We start from the raw sequence: 16,930 nt of genomic DNA, 5'->3' as shown, positions 1-16,930 counted from the left end.
GTACTGACTTAGCAATACCGGTTGCACAACCGGTACTAAAGGGAGGTTTGGATCCAGTACTGAAGGCGCTTTCCCCAGCTGCATGCTTACTGGCCCCTTGATCGTTGTCGGCCTCCATTCGTGTTGCCTTGTATAAGTTCAATACACTTATCAAGATATTAATTAAGATATGTTATTCTATCTGGCTGGTTTATGGTCAGCATCGGCGGGTCCTTGCTGTTACGTTCTAATCTTTTAAGTTAGTGGATTGATGCCATGCCCTCTTATTCGTGTTATCTTGTCTGAGTTCAATATACTTATCAAGACATTGGCTAGATCCGTTAGCTTATCTGATAAGTATGTAGTTGACAAGGGCTCCCTTTTATGCTTGTTGTGTTACAATAGTTTATCTTAGCCTGTCGGCTGACATAGTCGATATCACATGCCATTAATATTTTATTTACACCACATCCTTATATTAAATATCTATCTATCATGGTGTTTATTCCAAGAACGTCTACCCATGAGTTCGAAAGGTTTCGCTGCCGATCGGCCCAGAAATTTAATGTTTACTTTGTCAATTTTTAGGTCAAATTGACTAGCACACCTTGCACCATTTGCGAGCCAATTTGGAGCATGCACAGGAGTTAAGCAGATATCCCAGATCCTTCGTGTTGTTCAACGCAAAAGCTTGAGGTCCAGATTTTGCGTCAACAGGTGTCTGATCATTTCATTTTGCTTACTTTTTTTTTTGCCAACGCATCAATTTTGCATGTGCCTTATTTTTGAACAAACGCTTCAAACGTGGTACTAAGGGAAATACCAAATTACCTTCGCAGGAACTTTCTTCTTGCTGACCTACCCCTCAACATCACCAGGGTCATCTCGCCTACTCTTATAACGCAGCGCTTCGCTCACAGGACAAGCCTCCAATTTCTCGTATTTCTCACCGTGATAGAGGATACAGTCATTAGGACCTGCATGTATCTTCTGTACCTCCAAACCTAGAGGGCAAATAACCTTTTTCGCTTCGTACGTTGAGGACGGCAATTCGTTCCCCTCGGGAAGCACGTTCTTTATAATTTTCATTAACTCATCAAAACCGTGTTCAGAAACTCCATTTTTTGCCTTCCATTGCAGCATTTTCCAGTATGGTATCCAACTTTTTGTACCCCTATTTGCAATCTGGGTACAATAATTTTTTATGATCATCTAATATACGCTCGAACTTCTTTGACTTTATATTCTCGCAGTATTCCTTTGCATCTCACAACACCTGACCTAGATCATTGGTAGGACCTTCTGCAACCATCTTTTCTCTAGCCTCGCCCATTGCAGCATCTGCATAGGCAGCTCCATGAGTCCAGTCAAGAATGTAGTTATCATCTTCTTCTTCATCATCATCTTTCATCATAACTCCTCTTTCCCCATGCTTGGTCTAAACAAAATAGTTAGGCATGAATACCGAACCGTATATGTGGGCGTGAATACTTTTTCTAGATGAGTAATACTTCTCATTTTTGCAAATTCGGCATGGACAATAAATGAAATCAAACGGTGGCTTGTTGGACTCTGCCAGCCACGCAAGCCATTAATGTACTCCATAGATCATTTGTCCATGTTGTACATCCATTGCCAATCCATCTACAAAGTATTACCAAACCAAAGATATTCTGATCATCCATAAAATTATACATGAAATATAACAAACGTGATACAAAATTCATTAGACTCAAATGTTGATGAAAGTTTAGATATAAATACATAAATTTAAATTTTAGACCCAAACAATATCTAGGAGGACTTTAAGCATTCTTAAGTGGTGAAGACGAAGGTTTCGTTGACCCAGCCTCATCCTGTAGTTTATTTGTGCCTTCTGTGACGGTAGTACTCAGTGAACCTGAAACCCCCGTGACTGGCGGTGGAGCATAACGACCACCAAAAAGAGGTTCCTGACCCGCTGCAACAGCATCTTCATGACATCTTTCCAAATAACGAAGCATTGTTCTCTCCCATGTGCTCATTTTCTTCGGGTTATCACGAGGGCCAATTATGGTTTTCCTCTTGCTGCGAGAGGAACGAAGATCGTCCCCACCATCGCCACGCAGTAGCCATCTCTATGTACCACAATTTATTAAGCTCATATTTGCAACTGACTAAACTATGAACACATTATATTTTTTTTGCCACAATTTATTTAGCTCAAACATAACATATAAATGAAAAATTTATCCATTGTATCTTATTCTAAAAATGACTAATTACATACCTCTATTTCATCTTATTATCTCTATGTACCACAATTTATCTTGCTCATATTTGCAAATGACTAAAATATGAACAAATTATAATCTTTCCCCATAATTTATTTAGCTCATATTTGTAAAGGACTAAACTATGAAATTATTCCTCTAACCTCGTACCAATTTCTTTGACTAATACGTCTAACCTCATACCAATTTCGTTGACTAACATGAAACATAGCATCCAAAAAGTTGTATCTTATTCTAAAAATCACAAATATGAGCTCTAAATAACACATGCATATAAATGAAAATTTTCTCCATTGTATCTTATTCTAAAAATCACAAATTACTCTAGCTCTAAAGCATAAAACTTAGTATACTAACCATGTATCAAGGGAGCATAGAGTTTCTAACTTTTAGAACACTTGAATGAGTAAAATTCCCACGAAATAGTTAAAAATCCGGTAGCACCTCCCCTATTTCACCATGAATGGATGAAACCCGAGCTGGAGGAAATGGCTCGGGCATGAGGAAGAAGACACCTGATTTATAGGAGGAAAGTTAGTGGGGGCTCTAACCGGTACTAAATGTCAGCTATTAGTACCGGGTGGAGCCTCTACCGGGTACTAAAGGCCCTCAGTCATATTTGTATTGGGTGGAGCCTCCACCCGGTACTAAAGACACTCAGTCATATTTGTACCAGGTGGAGGCTCCGGTACTAATGGGTGACCTTTAGTACCGATTGGAGCCCCCAACCGGTACTAAAAGAGATCACGGGGGGCTCACGAGAAACTAGCCGTTAGATCCGGTACTAGTGTTAGTATCGGGTTAAAAAGTAACAGTATTAGACGACGAATGTCAAGTTTCCCGGCAGTGATGGTTAGCGCCAAAGACAAGGGCATTTTACACGAGCAAAACATGAACAACATTCGGTTAGCCGGGTTGGATGGTTGCTTGGTCACAGTCATTTATAACGATCAAGATTATTGCTCGATGGATCTCTGGTTCCTGATGGACGTCCACCGCTGCATGTGGACAAAACGATACTCCATACGGTGTACATCTCGTTCGGGGCCTCTTAGTTTCAGCAGCCCATATCCGCTGATGGTTTTAGACAACGGCAGGGTTATCGTACAGGATGAATTTGCCTTAAAAGCGTATGATATAGTAACTGGAACATGGGAGCGCCTGGCCTCGATTAGAAATTGCTTTTATATTCGCAAGCACGAAGGAAGCCTTTTGCGATCAAGATCTTCGGAGTAGGGACCGGCGTGAGCTTCCTCCTCCATGGACCATGGGCCAACGAAATGGGCTTCGTTGCATCTCTAGATCGAGGCATGGCATTAGCTTGTTTATAACATGTATATTCGTTGTTCATAATTGGATCCTGTTATATGTTATATATATATCTAACAGCAGCTATACGTATATTGATTGGGGGAAAGCACTCTAAGAAACAAAAGAAATATGATAAACTAAATAGATACGTATAATTTAACTCTAGGATTCCCGAGCGCTCCACGCCCCCCAGTCCCAACTCCCAAGCGGATGGGAGAACAAGGGTGTGGTACTGTGGTGCAGCGGCAGGCATAGCCCTGAAACAAGCCACCCTGGTGAGCTCGGGACCTCGGGTCCAGTCTCGAGAAGCAGAACTGCAGAAGAGGCTGCGACAGCAACGGCAACGGGCACCATCCCTCTTGCTCCTGGCCTCTTGGAGGCACGACGGCAATGGCACAGGAACCGAACGTTTCCGGGGAGGCACAGAGACATGGAGCGAACTGAGTTTTCCAGTTCAGAGGGAGTTGCTTGGCTGTCGATTCCGGGTGCTTTCCAACAAAAAATGCAGCGGTTCTCAGCTTTTCAGATATACTCTGAGCATGCCGTTTCAACTATTCATTTGGATACATTATCCTGTCCGAATCACCCCACCACCTACTCAACCCTCCATGTCGATTGTCGGAAGCTACCACTTTTGTCACAGCATCTCTGAACTTGCTGCTTGAACTATTAGGCTCTGAGCTAGTAGTTGTTTCCACAGCTCCATTGGATTCCGTACGGGCCAACCTACCCCTGTCCCACTTCTTCCTGTCCATAGACCGGTTTTAAGTAACAACTGGTTTTTATTCCTATATGTGCAGGTATGGACGAACTAGAATAGAGAACAAAAGCATATGGTACTTCATGCTCGTGAGATACAGGTATAAGCAACAACGCTTCTCAGAAGTGGACAAGAGGAACAACAGCATAGCTGACAGCGACAAGCCGGCTCAAGCAAATTTTTGGCAAACAGGTTGCACTCGCATCACAAAGAATATACATCATGACACTGCTGTCGGTTCAATGGTCTGGACACGCCCAAGGCTACAATGGTTCTACCTACATTGACGAGTGGTAAACTATGGAAAAAGAGCGTCGAATCACACCTACACTACAGCACACAAAATACACAAGCTAAGACCACCTCACCTCAGCACCCCGCACCCCCCTCCTCCTAACTGCTAGGAAATGCTGAGCTCGTCTATAGTTCTGGAGAGTTCAATATCCGCAGCCAGGCCATTGGTCCCGTTCATCTTCTGCTCCGTTGGGGCATGGTTGCTGTCACTTGAGTTTGCTTCGCTTCCATCAGTAAGTTTAGCAGGACTAGCAGGGGACGCTGCGCATTCAGCAAACCGGTAGCAGGAGATGAGGTGGTCGTTGGTCATGCCAGAGACTTGCATGAAGGTATACACGACTGTTGGGCCGACGCTGCGGAAACCCCTCCGAACCAGATCTTTGCTTATGGCATCTGCTTTTGATGTTTTGACAGGCACTTGACGAGGGTACCTGAATCGGCTCAATATAGGTTTGTGGTTCACGAAGCTCCAACAGTATTTATCAAATGATCCAAATTCCTCTACAATCTGCCAGAATAAGTACTTAATTCAGACAAGAACAGGTGTTATCTAAGAAATACTTTAAGTAAAAGGCATATATGGTGCTTCTCACTAGGAGCGTGCACAAAATGAAGAGCCACTAAAACATAGATGATGAAAGCAATTATTTTGAGGACTCCAAAGTTTCAGAAATGTATTTAAATACACGTGATTATATTTCAAGCTATGCCACATCATCATTCCTTAACACAAATAGTATCTAGACATCAGACTATATGCTGTCACGCCAGCAAATTATTCAAGAGTGCGAAGTGCTAACCTTGAGTATTTGGCGTGCATTTTCAATAACACCACGCAGTTTCTGTTCAGATAACAGTGAACTGCTGGGACTTCCAGGTGCAATAATTTTCTTCTCACTTAATTTTGAGACCAATACTGGGTCAAAATCCATGAAAACTTCCCTGTGAGGCATATTGAAGATTACTAAGACCGCCAAACACAGTATTAAGGTTCATGAACAAGATATAGCACATAAGGAAATGCAAAGAGATACCTGAATATGGCTCTCTTGTTCAGAATCGCTGGCCATGTTAGTTCAGCTAATGCACCTGACAGCACTAGCAACTCAAACAACTTCCTGCAATTATACAAAGCATTTTAATATTGCATAACCGATGCTGTTATGAGAATAAGGGGGGAAAAAGCATATCTGCATACTTGTCATCATGTACAGGAACTCCCCACTCTTCATCATGAAATGCAGCATAACAGGGATCTGCATTTGTAAGTGATAACAATTAAACTAAATATTCAACACACAGAAGATAATAGAAGGAGACTAAAAATAGCAGTTACATTACTCTGGCAATGAACACAAACAGAAAATATATGAGGGCCAATAACAATCCTACATTGTGCTCATTAATCTCATATGCATTCAAACAAAGGTGTAAACTTGATTTCAGATTGAACTATCATTTTTAGGGATGAATAAGTGACAAATTAAGTTACCACTGACTACATTGTTGGACCTACCCTGGTAAGGAAATCCAGTCCTGTCTAATTCAACTTCAACATGTCTATAATTGGGCAAACCAGTGAAAATGATTCCGCACATTGACCAAACTGGTAACCCTCATTAGCAGACTCATTTTCAGTGGTTTCCCTGATCAAAATGGCATTAAAAAGGAACCTTGGTGTATAACATAATCACATCCTATTCTGGATATTTTGAGGTAAACATCCTGATTTCAGAATAAATAAGAACTACAGAGCACGAAATGACAAAATCTGTAACTGTAACTCAATCCTCCGTCTCCTGATAGTCCCAGCATTGCAGGTTTCTTCCTGCATAGAAGTAATAGAAAATCTCTGCTCCCAAATGAACTAGTTCATTGTTAAATAACATAACATAACCAAATAGAAACAGCATTTATTTAACATTTCAATTTTGGGGTCTTGGTACAATGATCATAGGAGAACTTTAGATTAAAATGCCCCAACCATAAACAATTAATATGGTTCCCAGTTCTCACTATGCAAGCCCAAGTCTACTAGCATTCCGGATTCTATCTTAATAAGAGATATGCCTGGAGTTGTGCATTCTGAAGTCTATATCCAAAGTTTAGCTTCTTTGCCTACAACAGAATAACTACTACAGCACTGTAAGCTGTTACACTAGACTAATTGTTGGTTACCGAGTGAAGAAGTGCTGAAAAAATGGAAGCAGAAGCAAAATCACCTACCAGTATTTGCTGTCACCCAGGCGCACCTCCTCTTCACACCAGCAGCATCAGTCTGGGAAGCCAATCCACCATCCCTTTCCAGCATGGAAACAGCCTTGTAATCGGTCTGAGAGAGGGCCTTCTTCTTCTTCGCCCCAAACGCCGGCCTCCCAATCCGCCCAGTGGACGCCCTGCTGCAGAACGAGTCGGTGGACGCGTCCGAGGAGCAGGATGCGTCAAGAGACAGGCCCGAGCGCAGCAGCAGCTCCTGCCGGCGCATCCCGGCGGGCGCGCTGAGCGAGGGCAGCAATGTGGGCACGCCAGCGGGCTTCTTCTCCTCCGCTGCCGCAGCCGCCGCGGCCACATCCCTCCCGGGCCTCGGCGACGGCTTCCGCCCGCGAGTAGCGGACACCGAGCGCGTCCTGCTCCCCGCGGACCGCGGCTCGGAGTCCGCACCGCCGCCGGACGCCGGCGCCAGCCGCCCCCTCGCGCCAGCCCCGGACATTGCGCCCGAGCCACCGGCTCCTCACAATCACGAACCACCCGGCAACCCCTTCGCCCTTCAGAGCTTCAGAGCGAGCTCAAATCGGCGAGGCATTGCTGGGGAAACACCGAATTCCTGCCAAGGCAAGCGGCGGATTGCAGGCAGCTCCCGCGCTCGAAGCAAACCTGAGCTCTCCCCGCGAAATCCGCCCAGAAAACCCTAGCAATCGCCGCCCGACCAGCCCGGCATTGCGGAGGCACAGCTCGGGGCCCTCGATCCAAACCCCCGCAAGCGTCAAAACCTTCCCACCCGAAGCTCCCCTGAGGCCGAGGCGCAAAACCCCGCAGGAATCAGCACGAACAGCTCCGGCGAGGCTCGATTCGGAGCTCCCCGAGCGGCGGGACGCCCCACGCCAGCGCCCACGGCAATGGCGAGGCGGACACGGCGCGCCGGCGAGGCGAGGGGAAACCCTAGGAGGAGGAGACGGGTGCGGGTGCGGGGGGCGAGGAGAGGGGGCCTCGGCAGCTGCTGCTCGGAATTTACTGCCGCTGGTATTGGTGGGTGGGTGGAGGGTGCTCGGTGCCTGGTGTGGTGGTCGGCAGTAGATTTGGGCAGCAGGCGAGCAGCGAGCTAGCTCTCGGTGACCTCGGTTCGGTGTCTCGTGCGTGCAGCGTGCGTGCGTGCTGTGGTTTGAACTCTGGTGAGAAGACAGGGAGGGCGGAACGAGATCTGGAGGGGAATGAGGCAGGGCAGGCGGAGGTTTGTTGGCCGCAGCTGCCCACAAGCAAATTATTTTCAAATCGTAAGTGAGATTTGTGCAGAGATTGTGTTTCTTGCCATCTTTAATTAATGGAAAATTGCAGGAACCACCCCATATATATCATCTAAAATTTGAGGTAGCAGCATGTAAAACGTTTTTTTGTTGCAAATGTTCACCTCCATTTTACTTCCAACTACACCTGTGCTTGGCCGGTTTTGTCGACGTGGAGCTACTACAAGCCATGCTAGCCCAGTCAAGTTTGTTTTGGTGCTTTGATTATGCTTATTCATTATGTTGTTGTGAAGAAAATTTACATACGGCAAAAATAACCAAGCTTAAGCTTTTCATTGGTAATTCTTTTGGTGAAACCTCTGAAAAATGCTATGCTTATACTCTTAGAAGTATCTAATAACATCAATAAAAGAGTATATTAGTGGCTCTGTATCGGGGAAAACGGGGAATTGGCTTAGCTCATTTGTGGTTAGGCGATTTCTAGACAAAAGATTGGCAAGGTTTCACCGTACTTGCGCGAATTCCAACATTTTAGAGGTACTTCTAGAAAACTGTGGCTCACTAATATTGTACCATGTCACCGCCTAGAGATTGGCAAGGTTTCACCGTTCGAGTAAAAGACCTGGATACTGTCTGAACTAGGGGCCAAGCACACATTGGACCACCTCGGAGTTTTTACTGTGCAGTTTGACCCGATGGATCAGGCAGGATTGCAGGAAGACTGCGTGGATGCACCCGGTGTTCCTGCACGAACAAGGGCACCTCTGACGCTGTGGACCAAGAGGGACGGAGCTGGAGAACTCGGTTTGCCCCGGGAATAATCGCGGAAAATCACAAATCACCTCTTTGTGGCCTATCTGTTGGCATTTTTTCCCCACGTGTAAGCAAATCTCAGAACAGAGGTATCTATCAACACTAGGCCATCGCTTTCTCAGGGAAGGAATTATTAGAAACGACGTTCACCAATCGCCGCAGAAACACTACGTGCCGGTCCCGGGCAAAACGCACCAATGGAAATGTGCTATGTGTGCCTCTCCCTGACGTGAAGGCAACCTGCCTCTCTGGTACCACTGGAAGTCTGGAACACAAGGCTTCGTCTTCGTGTAGCCCTTACCACAGCAACACCCGCAATGCGAGTACTTTCTTGAGAGAGAGCAGCACAGATCTGTGTCATCTTTTCCTCTTTCCGGTGGAACAGTGTCACATGTACCAAACAGCAATAATAAAAGGTGTACAGCGGACGGGTGAAGCTACGCGATCAGAGCCCGTAATCTTTGAAAGGAGAAAAGGTCACGTGTACAGACAGCGGGGCTCTCGCTCCATCACCGCGCATTCGAGACGCTGCGGGGGTGTTTGGTTCCTGCTCATTTTTAGCACGTGTCACATTGAATGTTTAGATACTAATTAGAAATATTAAACGTAGACTATTTACGAAATCCATTACATAAGTGGAAGCTAAACGGCGAGATGAATCTATTAAGCGTAATTAATCCATCATTAACAAATGTTTACTGTAGCAATGCATTGTCAAATCATGGACTAATTAAGCTTAATAGATTCATCTTGCCGTTGCCGTTTAGCCTCCACTTATGTAATGGGTTTTGTAAATAGTCTACGTTTAATACTCCTAATTAGTATCTAAACTTCGATATGACGGGTGCTAAAAATAATAAGGAAGAGAACCAAACCAGGTCCAACAATTGCCGTGACCAACCTGCAAGATGCCACTTCGGCACAGCGGCGGCAGGGAGAAAGAGAATAGAAGGAACACCTGGCCTGAGAGCTTTCCATCTACAAGGGGAGAATCCTCCTCTTCCTGAAGTACCAGAGGAAGGAGCCGAACACGACGGCGCCGCAGACCCCTGTTATGACGAGGGTCCACTCGAACGCGTGGGGCACCTTGAACAGGGCGACCTCAAAGTTCATGCCGAAAACTCCCGAGACCACGCCGAAGATGGCCACCACGAATGTGGCGGTGGTCAGGAGCAGCTCGAACTGGATCAGCTGGTTCCGGACGTTATCCTGCAATATCAGCATTTGAGATGATCATGTGAGCATCTCTCTTTTTCGTCAGGATTGGGGGCACAAGTTGTACAGAAGTAGGCCAGGAGAAAATGCATAGGCCAGGAGAAAATGTATCTGTCGCTCACAGCAACTTGACTGCAATCTGAACAACTACAAAACCGTATCATCGAATCTTTGTAAACTATAGAGATACTGTAGAAGGAAAGAGTTGAAATAGGTTGGCTATCACCAGTCACTGTCGCTGCTTATTAAGAAATCTTAGTGTTCTGTATGCTATGTTCAGCTAGGCAAGTTATTTTGAGTTATTATTTCCCTGTCCCATCTTAATTAGAAAATTCACTGTATTGGAATTGGATTCTGCAATCAAACTAGTATCTCAATCATGCCATCGCCTGAGTCAGTCCTAGTGGCCACTATGTATAAGTGTATACTGCAAAAACAGTAGCTACTGGTTGTCTTACGGAGTACTTCATAAGTTGGTCAAAACGAAAGTTTTTTTTTTTTGCCAGACATCTGAAATCTATGGCAAAAACAAAAGAGCAACATGAAAGATATTCAATTGAAGGCCACAGTAAGTTAATATTTGCTCCAGCAGCCTCCTGCAAGCATCTGATATACGAGCCAGCCTATAGCGTACCTAAAGCCTCATCTTTGCCAACATTAATCATTTGCACAATGCTTCAGCTCAACTGAAGCTCAGGCTACTGTCCCCAGTTTACACTCAAAATTCACATCATATCACCTAAAGTTGCCATGTTATACTCATAAATCCAAAAGAGCATTCAATCTAGCCAATTAGTGTGCCTGAAGTTTCCAAGCTAACCTTATCATGCCATTTTAAAAAACAAAAAGGAGCATTCAACCTCCCTAAGTACTGCGCCTAACATTTCCAAGCTAACTGATCATTCTATTCTAAAAAAACAAAAAGGAGCGTTCAACCTCGTTTAGTGATGCTATTCAATATTTCCATGCCAACTAACCATTCAGAGATGAACAACATTGACATGCTTTCATACAGTTCTAGTTTGGGAGTAGCATATAGGCAACTTCTTTAAAATTTGCAGCATTGGAGAAGCAATAAGTAAATTCCTGAATCTACACAATGGGAATTAATTGATTCTGAGGGTGAAATTACCAGCTGTATGCTGATAAAATCCTCTGTATCATCAATATACTCCTTCAGCTGCAAAAATGTGCAAATAGCAAAAACCACTATGATGCTTCAAATAGAAACAATGCTAACATAAACTCAATTCAGGATTTATACCGAAGTTAACTTGCTGAGGGTGTAATCGATGACAACAAAGTAGGCTTCCAACAACATTTCCAGTTCTTCTATGTTGTACTGACTGCTATCTGAGCTCTTGAAGCTGCTGTGCCTGCTTCTGGCGAAACTGAATTCCTTCTCAAGCCTCCGGGATGCAGGGGGTGTTGAAACAGGTGAAACTGGAGCTGAGAGAGATGCACTGAACCCATTATGACTATTGCCAATTCCCTGAAGGTCCTCATCATCTAACAGGGATGCTTCCATCCTCATTTTCTTCTCAGTGAGATACATTTCAGCCATATCACCGTCATCGTCCATGAGCTGCTCTATCTCATCTCTGACCTTAAGTGAAAAAAGTGGATTGGAATATTGAAAAAAGCTGCCAAGCGATCGCACCAAGCAAAAGCATAACTATGACCATCCTTTTACCTTCTGGACTCTCCTTGTCAATGCAACCAGCTTGCTCTTTAGGCGCCGGACACGTTCCAAGTTGAGGGTGCTGATTTTTGCTGTCAGCTCATCTAGTAATGGGTAAGCTTCAGCCTCTAATTCGATAGCCTGACAAAGTGTGCATTAGTTTTAAATTTTCCACTGATATGCCAAATCATTATCTGTAATAGGAGGCATAACTGAAAGCCCACAAGTCGAAAAGCGAAGTATTGGATTTGCTGAATGATTGTAAAATATGTGAAGATGGTTTTGTTTCTTCCGAAATATTGGTGGTAGTAACTAGCAAGCAATCTCAGACACTGGGGAGCAAAAAAATGAACAGTAGATCAAGAGATACTGAAACTAATAACTGCAACTGAGGATCATATATACTGTTTGTCAAGCTTCAGACCTTCAGTTACTTCACCATAAAAAAAATAAGGGAGGTTAATCATTACAGTTCTGGTTATAGCAATATATACACCCTCATTTGATTCTTGGTAATCCAGGCAGCTATGATTCAGGGAAGTTAAAATTAAGTTCAGACCATCAACCAAACAATGTGGACGGGAAGTAACTAGACATGACAGCAAAGTAATGGCACACTGTTTTGCCAAATGCAAGGGTCCAAGTGGGCAAAAGACCCGTCATCACCTCACTCCTAGGATACACTGAGAGTAGTAGAGGACCCAAATCATTAGAGCTCACTGTGCAATGTGCACACATCACTAGACGAACTAATGCCATAAGTGGAGGCACGAAGGAAGAAACGCGAATGAAAGTTCTCCACTAGGCGAACCAAAAAACTAAAAAAGCTGCTAATCGAAGAGTGGTACCTGCGAGTCCAGGAAGGAGCAGGCGGCCTCGAGCGCGACCTCCAGAGCGATGAACTCGAACGGCAGGTCGTCGGCGCGGTCCACGAGGCGCCGCTGCAGCTCGTCGACGTACCTCCGCACGGCCTCCTCCGCCGCGGCGCCCCCCGCGGGGTCCTGCTCGCGCAGGACGAGCGCCTCGTCGGCGGTGATGATGCAGCGGACCCGCTCGAGGTTGCAGACGACGGCGCGCTCGCGGCCGAGGATGGCGGACGGGTAGACGAAGAGCGGGTCGAGGAGGCGGAGGTCGCGCGCGGGCAGGTCCAGGCGCCGCATCAGCGCCGGCTTGGCGACCTCGACCGCCTCCGCGGCGCCCGTCGCCGCGTCCACGCGCACCCACGAGCGCCGCCCGCCACCGCGCCGCTTCAGGCCGTTGACGTCGATGGACACGCCGCCCGCCCCGCCTCCGGCGCCGGGCGCGGGCGCGGCGCGGCGGTGGTGGGGCCCGTTCGCCGAGGCGGCGGCGGCGGCGCGGGAGGACGGGAGGAGGAGACGGTCCTTGAGGTGGTCGTGGTCCATGGCGGTGGCGGGGGGCGGTGACCGCGGCTGGGCTGGGGTGATGGTAGTGACGTGTCAATGGAGGATGTGAGCATGTATGTGGAGGGAGGGATGGGATGGGATCTCCACGGACACCGGGGTGGGGAGAATCCGGTTAAGGTTGCTCGCTGCATCGCCGCGTTATCGGTGCTGCGTGGTGGGGTCGGGTTGGCCAGGATGAGACGCGACGCATCTGCTGCCGTTCGATTCGCCCCATTTAACTTTAGTTTTCCGTACGCTAATTTTTTGTCCTTCCAACATTATATATTTTTTTAGCAGATCTACCAACAATAAATAATCAGCCTTTGCAGAAAAAATCGGAGACCCGACTCTGGCCCGGCCCAGCATATCTGTGGGGAAAGCCCAAATGGAAGTGCTTCCCTCTTTGTTTTGCGAGAAGGAAAGCATCGAAATCTTTTGTAACTGGAAATCTCTATCGAAAAAATTGAAACTGGAAATGCAGTGAAGATTCGAAGATATGTAAAATTAGTAGAGGCAGTACAGATTATTTGCGAGGTAACATCAATGTGTTTGCTCGTGATCGTGGCCTCGTGGGCATCAGGTCAAACCGGATTCGGAATCGACATCGACATCGACATCTCCGTGTCTTGGTCTGACAGGGAAACACTGGTCACATAAGTATGTTCTTGGTCTTGCAAATCCTTCACGGGCCATACAATCTTTTTCACGTTGCGCTACGCTCCATCGGCACAGCCGCCACAGCTTCGGTATTACTCCTACTACTCGGCAAGTCGGCACCCCTCGACGATGGAGCCCATAGTACAGGACCTGGTGATCCGCCACGACGCCGCGGACAGCCTCGCCTTCACGGCCTCCGCCTGCGGCGGCGCCATCCGCCTGCGCGCCCTGGGGCGGCGAACGCTGGTCGCAGACCACCACGAGCACCAGCTGCACGTCCACCTCGTCGCCGTCCTCGAGCACGGGGGCCGCGAGCTCAGGGCCAACAAGTCCGGGAGCGCCGCGAAGTTCCTGACCATGGGACCGGGCAGGCGTGCCGCCGCGGTGGCGCGCGTCGTGGGGAGGGCGCGGTTCCCGCCAGGCTGCGCGGGCGCCGTGGCGCGGTTCTGCGAGCTGGCGGCGCGGGCGGCGCACGGGAGGAGGTGCGACGACGTGACGGTGACCGTCGACTGGACGCCGACACGGTCGGGGGCGCGGAGCGAGCGCGAAGAGGTGGCGGGCGAGGACGCCGGTGGCGGTCTGCTGCAGTTTGCACGGGGGTTGTGCAAGTATGCCCTCGGCTACTTTGGATTTGCTTGAACGAGGTGACCGCTTCGCTTAGCCTCTCAAGGAAGCATGAAGACTTGGCAAGTTCACACAAAATTTGGCTGCGAGTGGGAAGCTACAGAGTACTGAAAGCAAGAAAAACCAACCATCCATGGTCTATTTGGCAATGGCTCACCACATCATGTAGAGCAACAGATGCAGGCATTACACAAAGTTGTGATTGACGCCATGCTACAGTTAAAACTATTTGATCCGCACCCACAAACTGAAACTGAATCCAGTCATGGTCAGGCTCAGAGCTCAGAGCAAGGCATAGTTGCAAACAACATATCCAATATGACATACAAAACCACTGGTGATGCAAGAAAACCTAATGGTCTGCTCATAAAGGAACTGATAGTACAAGCAAGTGCAAAGCTCAAATTAGCTCAACCGGTCACTTGGACGATACCGAATTCATAAGTGTGCATCAAGACATGGTAACAGAGCCACTGCGGCCCAAGATAAGGAATAGCTACAAAACTCTCGTTTCCCATAGAACTAGGACACAGATGCCTAATACAGTAGCAAGTAACTTAGATGATGCCGATTTTGTTGGCCACATCAAGAGCATCGTAGTCCGGTGTCAGCTTCACGTAAGCCTTCTTCTTCCCATCAGGCCTACACCAACACAGGTTTGATCGATTAGCAACACAACATAGACAATACAAAACAAGTGAACAATTAACACTGGAGCAAATGCGCTAACCTGATCAGGGTGTTGACCTTCTTTGCCTGAATGTCATACATCTTCTTGACAGCAGCCTTGATCTTCTTCTTGTCCGCCTTGAGGTCCACGATGAAGACCAGAGTGTTGTTATCTTCAATCTTCTTCATTGCTGATTCAGTGGTGAGAGGGTACTTCAGGATTTGGTACTGATCAAGCTTGTTCCTTCCAGGAGCGCTGACTCTTGGGTACTTCGGGTCCCTAGCCTTCTTCAGGGTCTTGGGGCGGTGAAATGTCACAGACGTGCGGATCTTCTTGGTCTTCTTCTTCACTGTACCAGACTTCACAGCCTTGGCAACCTTCAAGGCCTGGGCCTTGGCATCACCCTTCTTAGCAGGAGCAGCTAATCAAGCCACACAATTACATAAATAGTTAGCTCATTGGCCATGCATAGTGTAGAGTAAGCCTATCAAGTAGAAATAATTCATGAGTAGAAGGTGGTGATTATGCACAACAATAGACAGGTTCTGATCAAACAGGAAACAACACATGGATATGGTAGCATTAGATGTCTCTTCCGTATGCAAATGACAATGCAGTATTTCCAGTTCGCTTATTCTATACTGTCCCGTTTGAAATGATTTGCATGTCCTGGTCAAGGCATGGATTACAAATAGGTGCCAAGCAAGACCTTATACAATTCAACAGTGGAGACACACATACAAAGGAATGCAGAACATCCAATCCACAGAAATTTAAAGGCTAGCACATGACTTGATCAAAATGAGGCCCATAAAAATATGCAATATTAGTTGTGTACCTTTAGGAGCCATTTGTGCTTCTCAGAACTGCCTCCTGGACTGCACATAGAGCAAGATAATTATGTCAGATGGTGCAGATGCAAAGGAATATACAGGAACCATACAAGATTCCGGGATAGCATTAGCAAAAGCTATTATACATGAAAACTACTACATCAACAACAGTTCTTGTTAGTCTAGCATTAGCCCGGGATTGCAGTATTAGCACCAACAGCTGCAAACTACGTACTAATTCAATCTCAACCCAGTCACAGTTTGTCACTAAATGTAGTTACTTAACCACACAGCCCAGGCAGCAACATATTAGATCTCGATTAATCCAAAAACGCCATAGCTAAGCAATTATACCATGCCCCAAATCAACCATGAAAAGCATATTGGAAACATAAACATCACCCCTACGTATCATTACCACATGATACGATAAGCGTACCAAGGTCAAAGAGACTCCCCATAGAACCTTCTCACGATTAACCACAGCCACGAACAGAGACAAGAAACCTACAAGGAAGGCGAAAGAATTCCTCAAACGAGCTACACCTTGACGAAACAGCGCAATAAACCGCCGAATAACAGGCGCGTACAGAACAGATCCGGCTCCTTCAACAAACCAAGACCGAGCCGGCTACACAACAAAGAAATGCATCCGATTCGGAAGGCTAAGGAGAGCACGGAGCACGTCAGCCGGACCGGGATAGAGATGGGGTGGGGGGAGGGCGGCGGCGGTGGGTAGCTTACCTTACCTCTCCTGGCGGCGGGGCGGCGGCGGACGCGAAGCGATGACGGCTGGGAGGAAACCCTAGCTCGCGGGCGGAGGTTTTATAGAATGGACCCGAGTGACTCACTACCATGGGACAGGTGGGCCTAGTTGGGCTGGACAGGAAAACCCTGTCGTGCGCCGCCGTTGGTTGCATGGGCCTCATATGGGCTGGCCCACTTAGATTTGAATC

At 46.9% G+C, this 16,930-nt stretch overlaps 3 protein-coding genes across 5 annotated transcripts; all 3 read right to left on the bottom strand.

Moving 5' to 3' along the window:
• Positions 1 to 4,492: 4,492 nt before the first annotated feature.
• On the bottom strand, positions 4,493 to 8,069 carry LOC117865273 (uncharacterized). The gene is made up of 5 exons (XM_034749429.2): positions 6,844 to 8,069; positions 5,816 to 5,873; positions 5,652 to 5,735; positions 5,418 to 5,559; positions 4,493 to 5,125 (listed from the first exon to the last, which is right to left on the bottom strand). Exons 1-5 carry the CDS (start codon positions 7,325 to 7,327, stop codon positions 4,724 to 4,726), a joined length of 1,170 nt encoding a protein of 389 aa, XP_034605320.1. The 5' UTR covers positions 7,328 to 8,069; the 3' UTR covers positions 4,493 to 4,723.
• A 1,171-nt stretch (positions 8,070 to 9,240) lies between these two features.
• On the bottom strand, positions 9,241 to 13,303 carry LOC117862415 (magnesium transporter MRS2-C). Of its 2 annotated transcripts, XM_034745880.2 has the most exons (5): positions 12,636 to 13,300; positions 11,800 to 11,928; positions 11,371 to 11,712; positions 11,239 to 11,286; positions 9,241 to 10,100 (listed from the first exon to the last, which is right to left on the bottom strand). In XM_034745880.2, the coding sequence occupies exons 1-5, from the start codon at positions 13,188 to 13,190 to the stop codon at positions 9,870 to 9,872; spliced, it is 1,305 nt and encodes a 434-aa protein (XP_034601771.1). In that variant the 5' UTR covers positions 13,191 to 13,300; the 3' UTR covers positions 9,241 to 9,869. The 2 variants fall into 2 exon arrangements, with proteins under 2 accessions (XP_034601771.1, XP_034601774.1); XM_034745883.2 differs by lacking the exon at positions 11,239 to 11,286 and having other exon boundaries at positions 12,636 to 13,303.
• A 1,509-nt stretch (positions 13,304 to 14,812) lies between these two features.
• Positions 14,813 to 16,835, bottom strand: LOC117865014 (large ribosomal subunit protein uL23). Of its 2 annotated transcripts, none has more exons than XM_034749089.2 (4): positions 16,719 to 16,835; positions 15,980 to 16,019; positions 15,202 to 15,562; positions 14,813 to 15,113 (listed from the first exon to the last, which is right to left on the bottom strand). In XM_034749089.2, exons 2-4 carry the CDS (start codon positions 15,990 to 15,992, stop codon positions 15,029 to 15,031), a joined length of 459 nt encoding a protein of 152 aa, XP_034604980.1. In that variant the 5' UTR covers positions 15,993 to 16,019; positions 16,719 to 16,835; the 3' UTR covers positions 14,813 to 15,028. The 2 variants fall into 2 exon arrangements, with proteins under 2 accessions (XP_034604980.1, XP_034604981.1); XM_034749090.2 differs by having other exon boundaries at positions 16,724 to 16,824.
• Between the last annotated feature and the right edge of the window lie 95 nt (positions 16,836 to 16,930).

Source organism: Setaria viridis, chromosome 7 (genome assembly GCF_005286985.2).
Source record: "Setaria viridis chromosome 7, Setaria_viridis_v4.0, whole genome shotgun sequence".
Classification (NCBI taxonomy): Eukaryota; Viridiplantae; Streptophyta; class Magnoliopsida; order Poales; family Poaceae; genus Setaria; species Setaria viridis.
Note: the sequence above shows the minus strand (reverse complement) of the source record. Positions and strands in the feature narration are given on the sequence as shown.

What these genes read in the sequence shown, in the direction of transcription:
- LOC117865273 (XM_034749429.2), bottom strand. Translation starts at nt 7,327, where the DNA reads ATGTCCGGGGCTGGCGCGAGGGGGCGGCTGGCGCCGGCGTCCGGCGGC. An exon ending in CTGGGTGACAGCAAATACTG is followed by an intron (nt 5,874 to 6,843) that starts GTAGGTGATTTT and finishes TTACAAATGCAG; the next exon opens with ATCCCTGTTATGCTGCATTT. An exon ending in GTTCCTGTACATGATGACAA is followed by an intron (nt 5,736 to 5,815) that starts GTATGCAGATAT and finishes GTATAATTGCAG; the next exon opens with GAAGTTGTTTGAGTTGCTAG.
- LOC117862415 (XM_034745880.2), bottom strand. Translation starts at nt 13,190, where the DNA reads ATGGACCACGACCACCTCAAGGACCGTCTCCTCCTCCCGTCCTCCCGC. An exon ending in GCTCCTTCCTGGACTCGCAG is followed by an intron (nt 11,929 to 12,635) that starts GTACCACTCTTC and finishes ACACTTTGTCAG; the next exon opens with GCTATCGAATTAGAGGCTGA. An exon ending in ATTTTATCAGCATACAGCTG is followed by an intron (nt 10,101 to 11,238) that starts GTAATTTCACCC and finishes CTGATATTGCAG; the next exon opens with GATAACGTCCGGAACCAGCT.
- LOC117865014 (XM_034749089.2), bottom strand. An exon ending in AAGGTCAACACCCTGATCAG is followed by an intron (nt 15,114 to 15,201) that starts GTTAGCGCATTT and finishes GTGTTGGTGTAG; the next exon opens with GCCTGATGGGAAGAAGAAGG.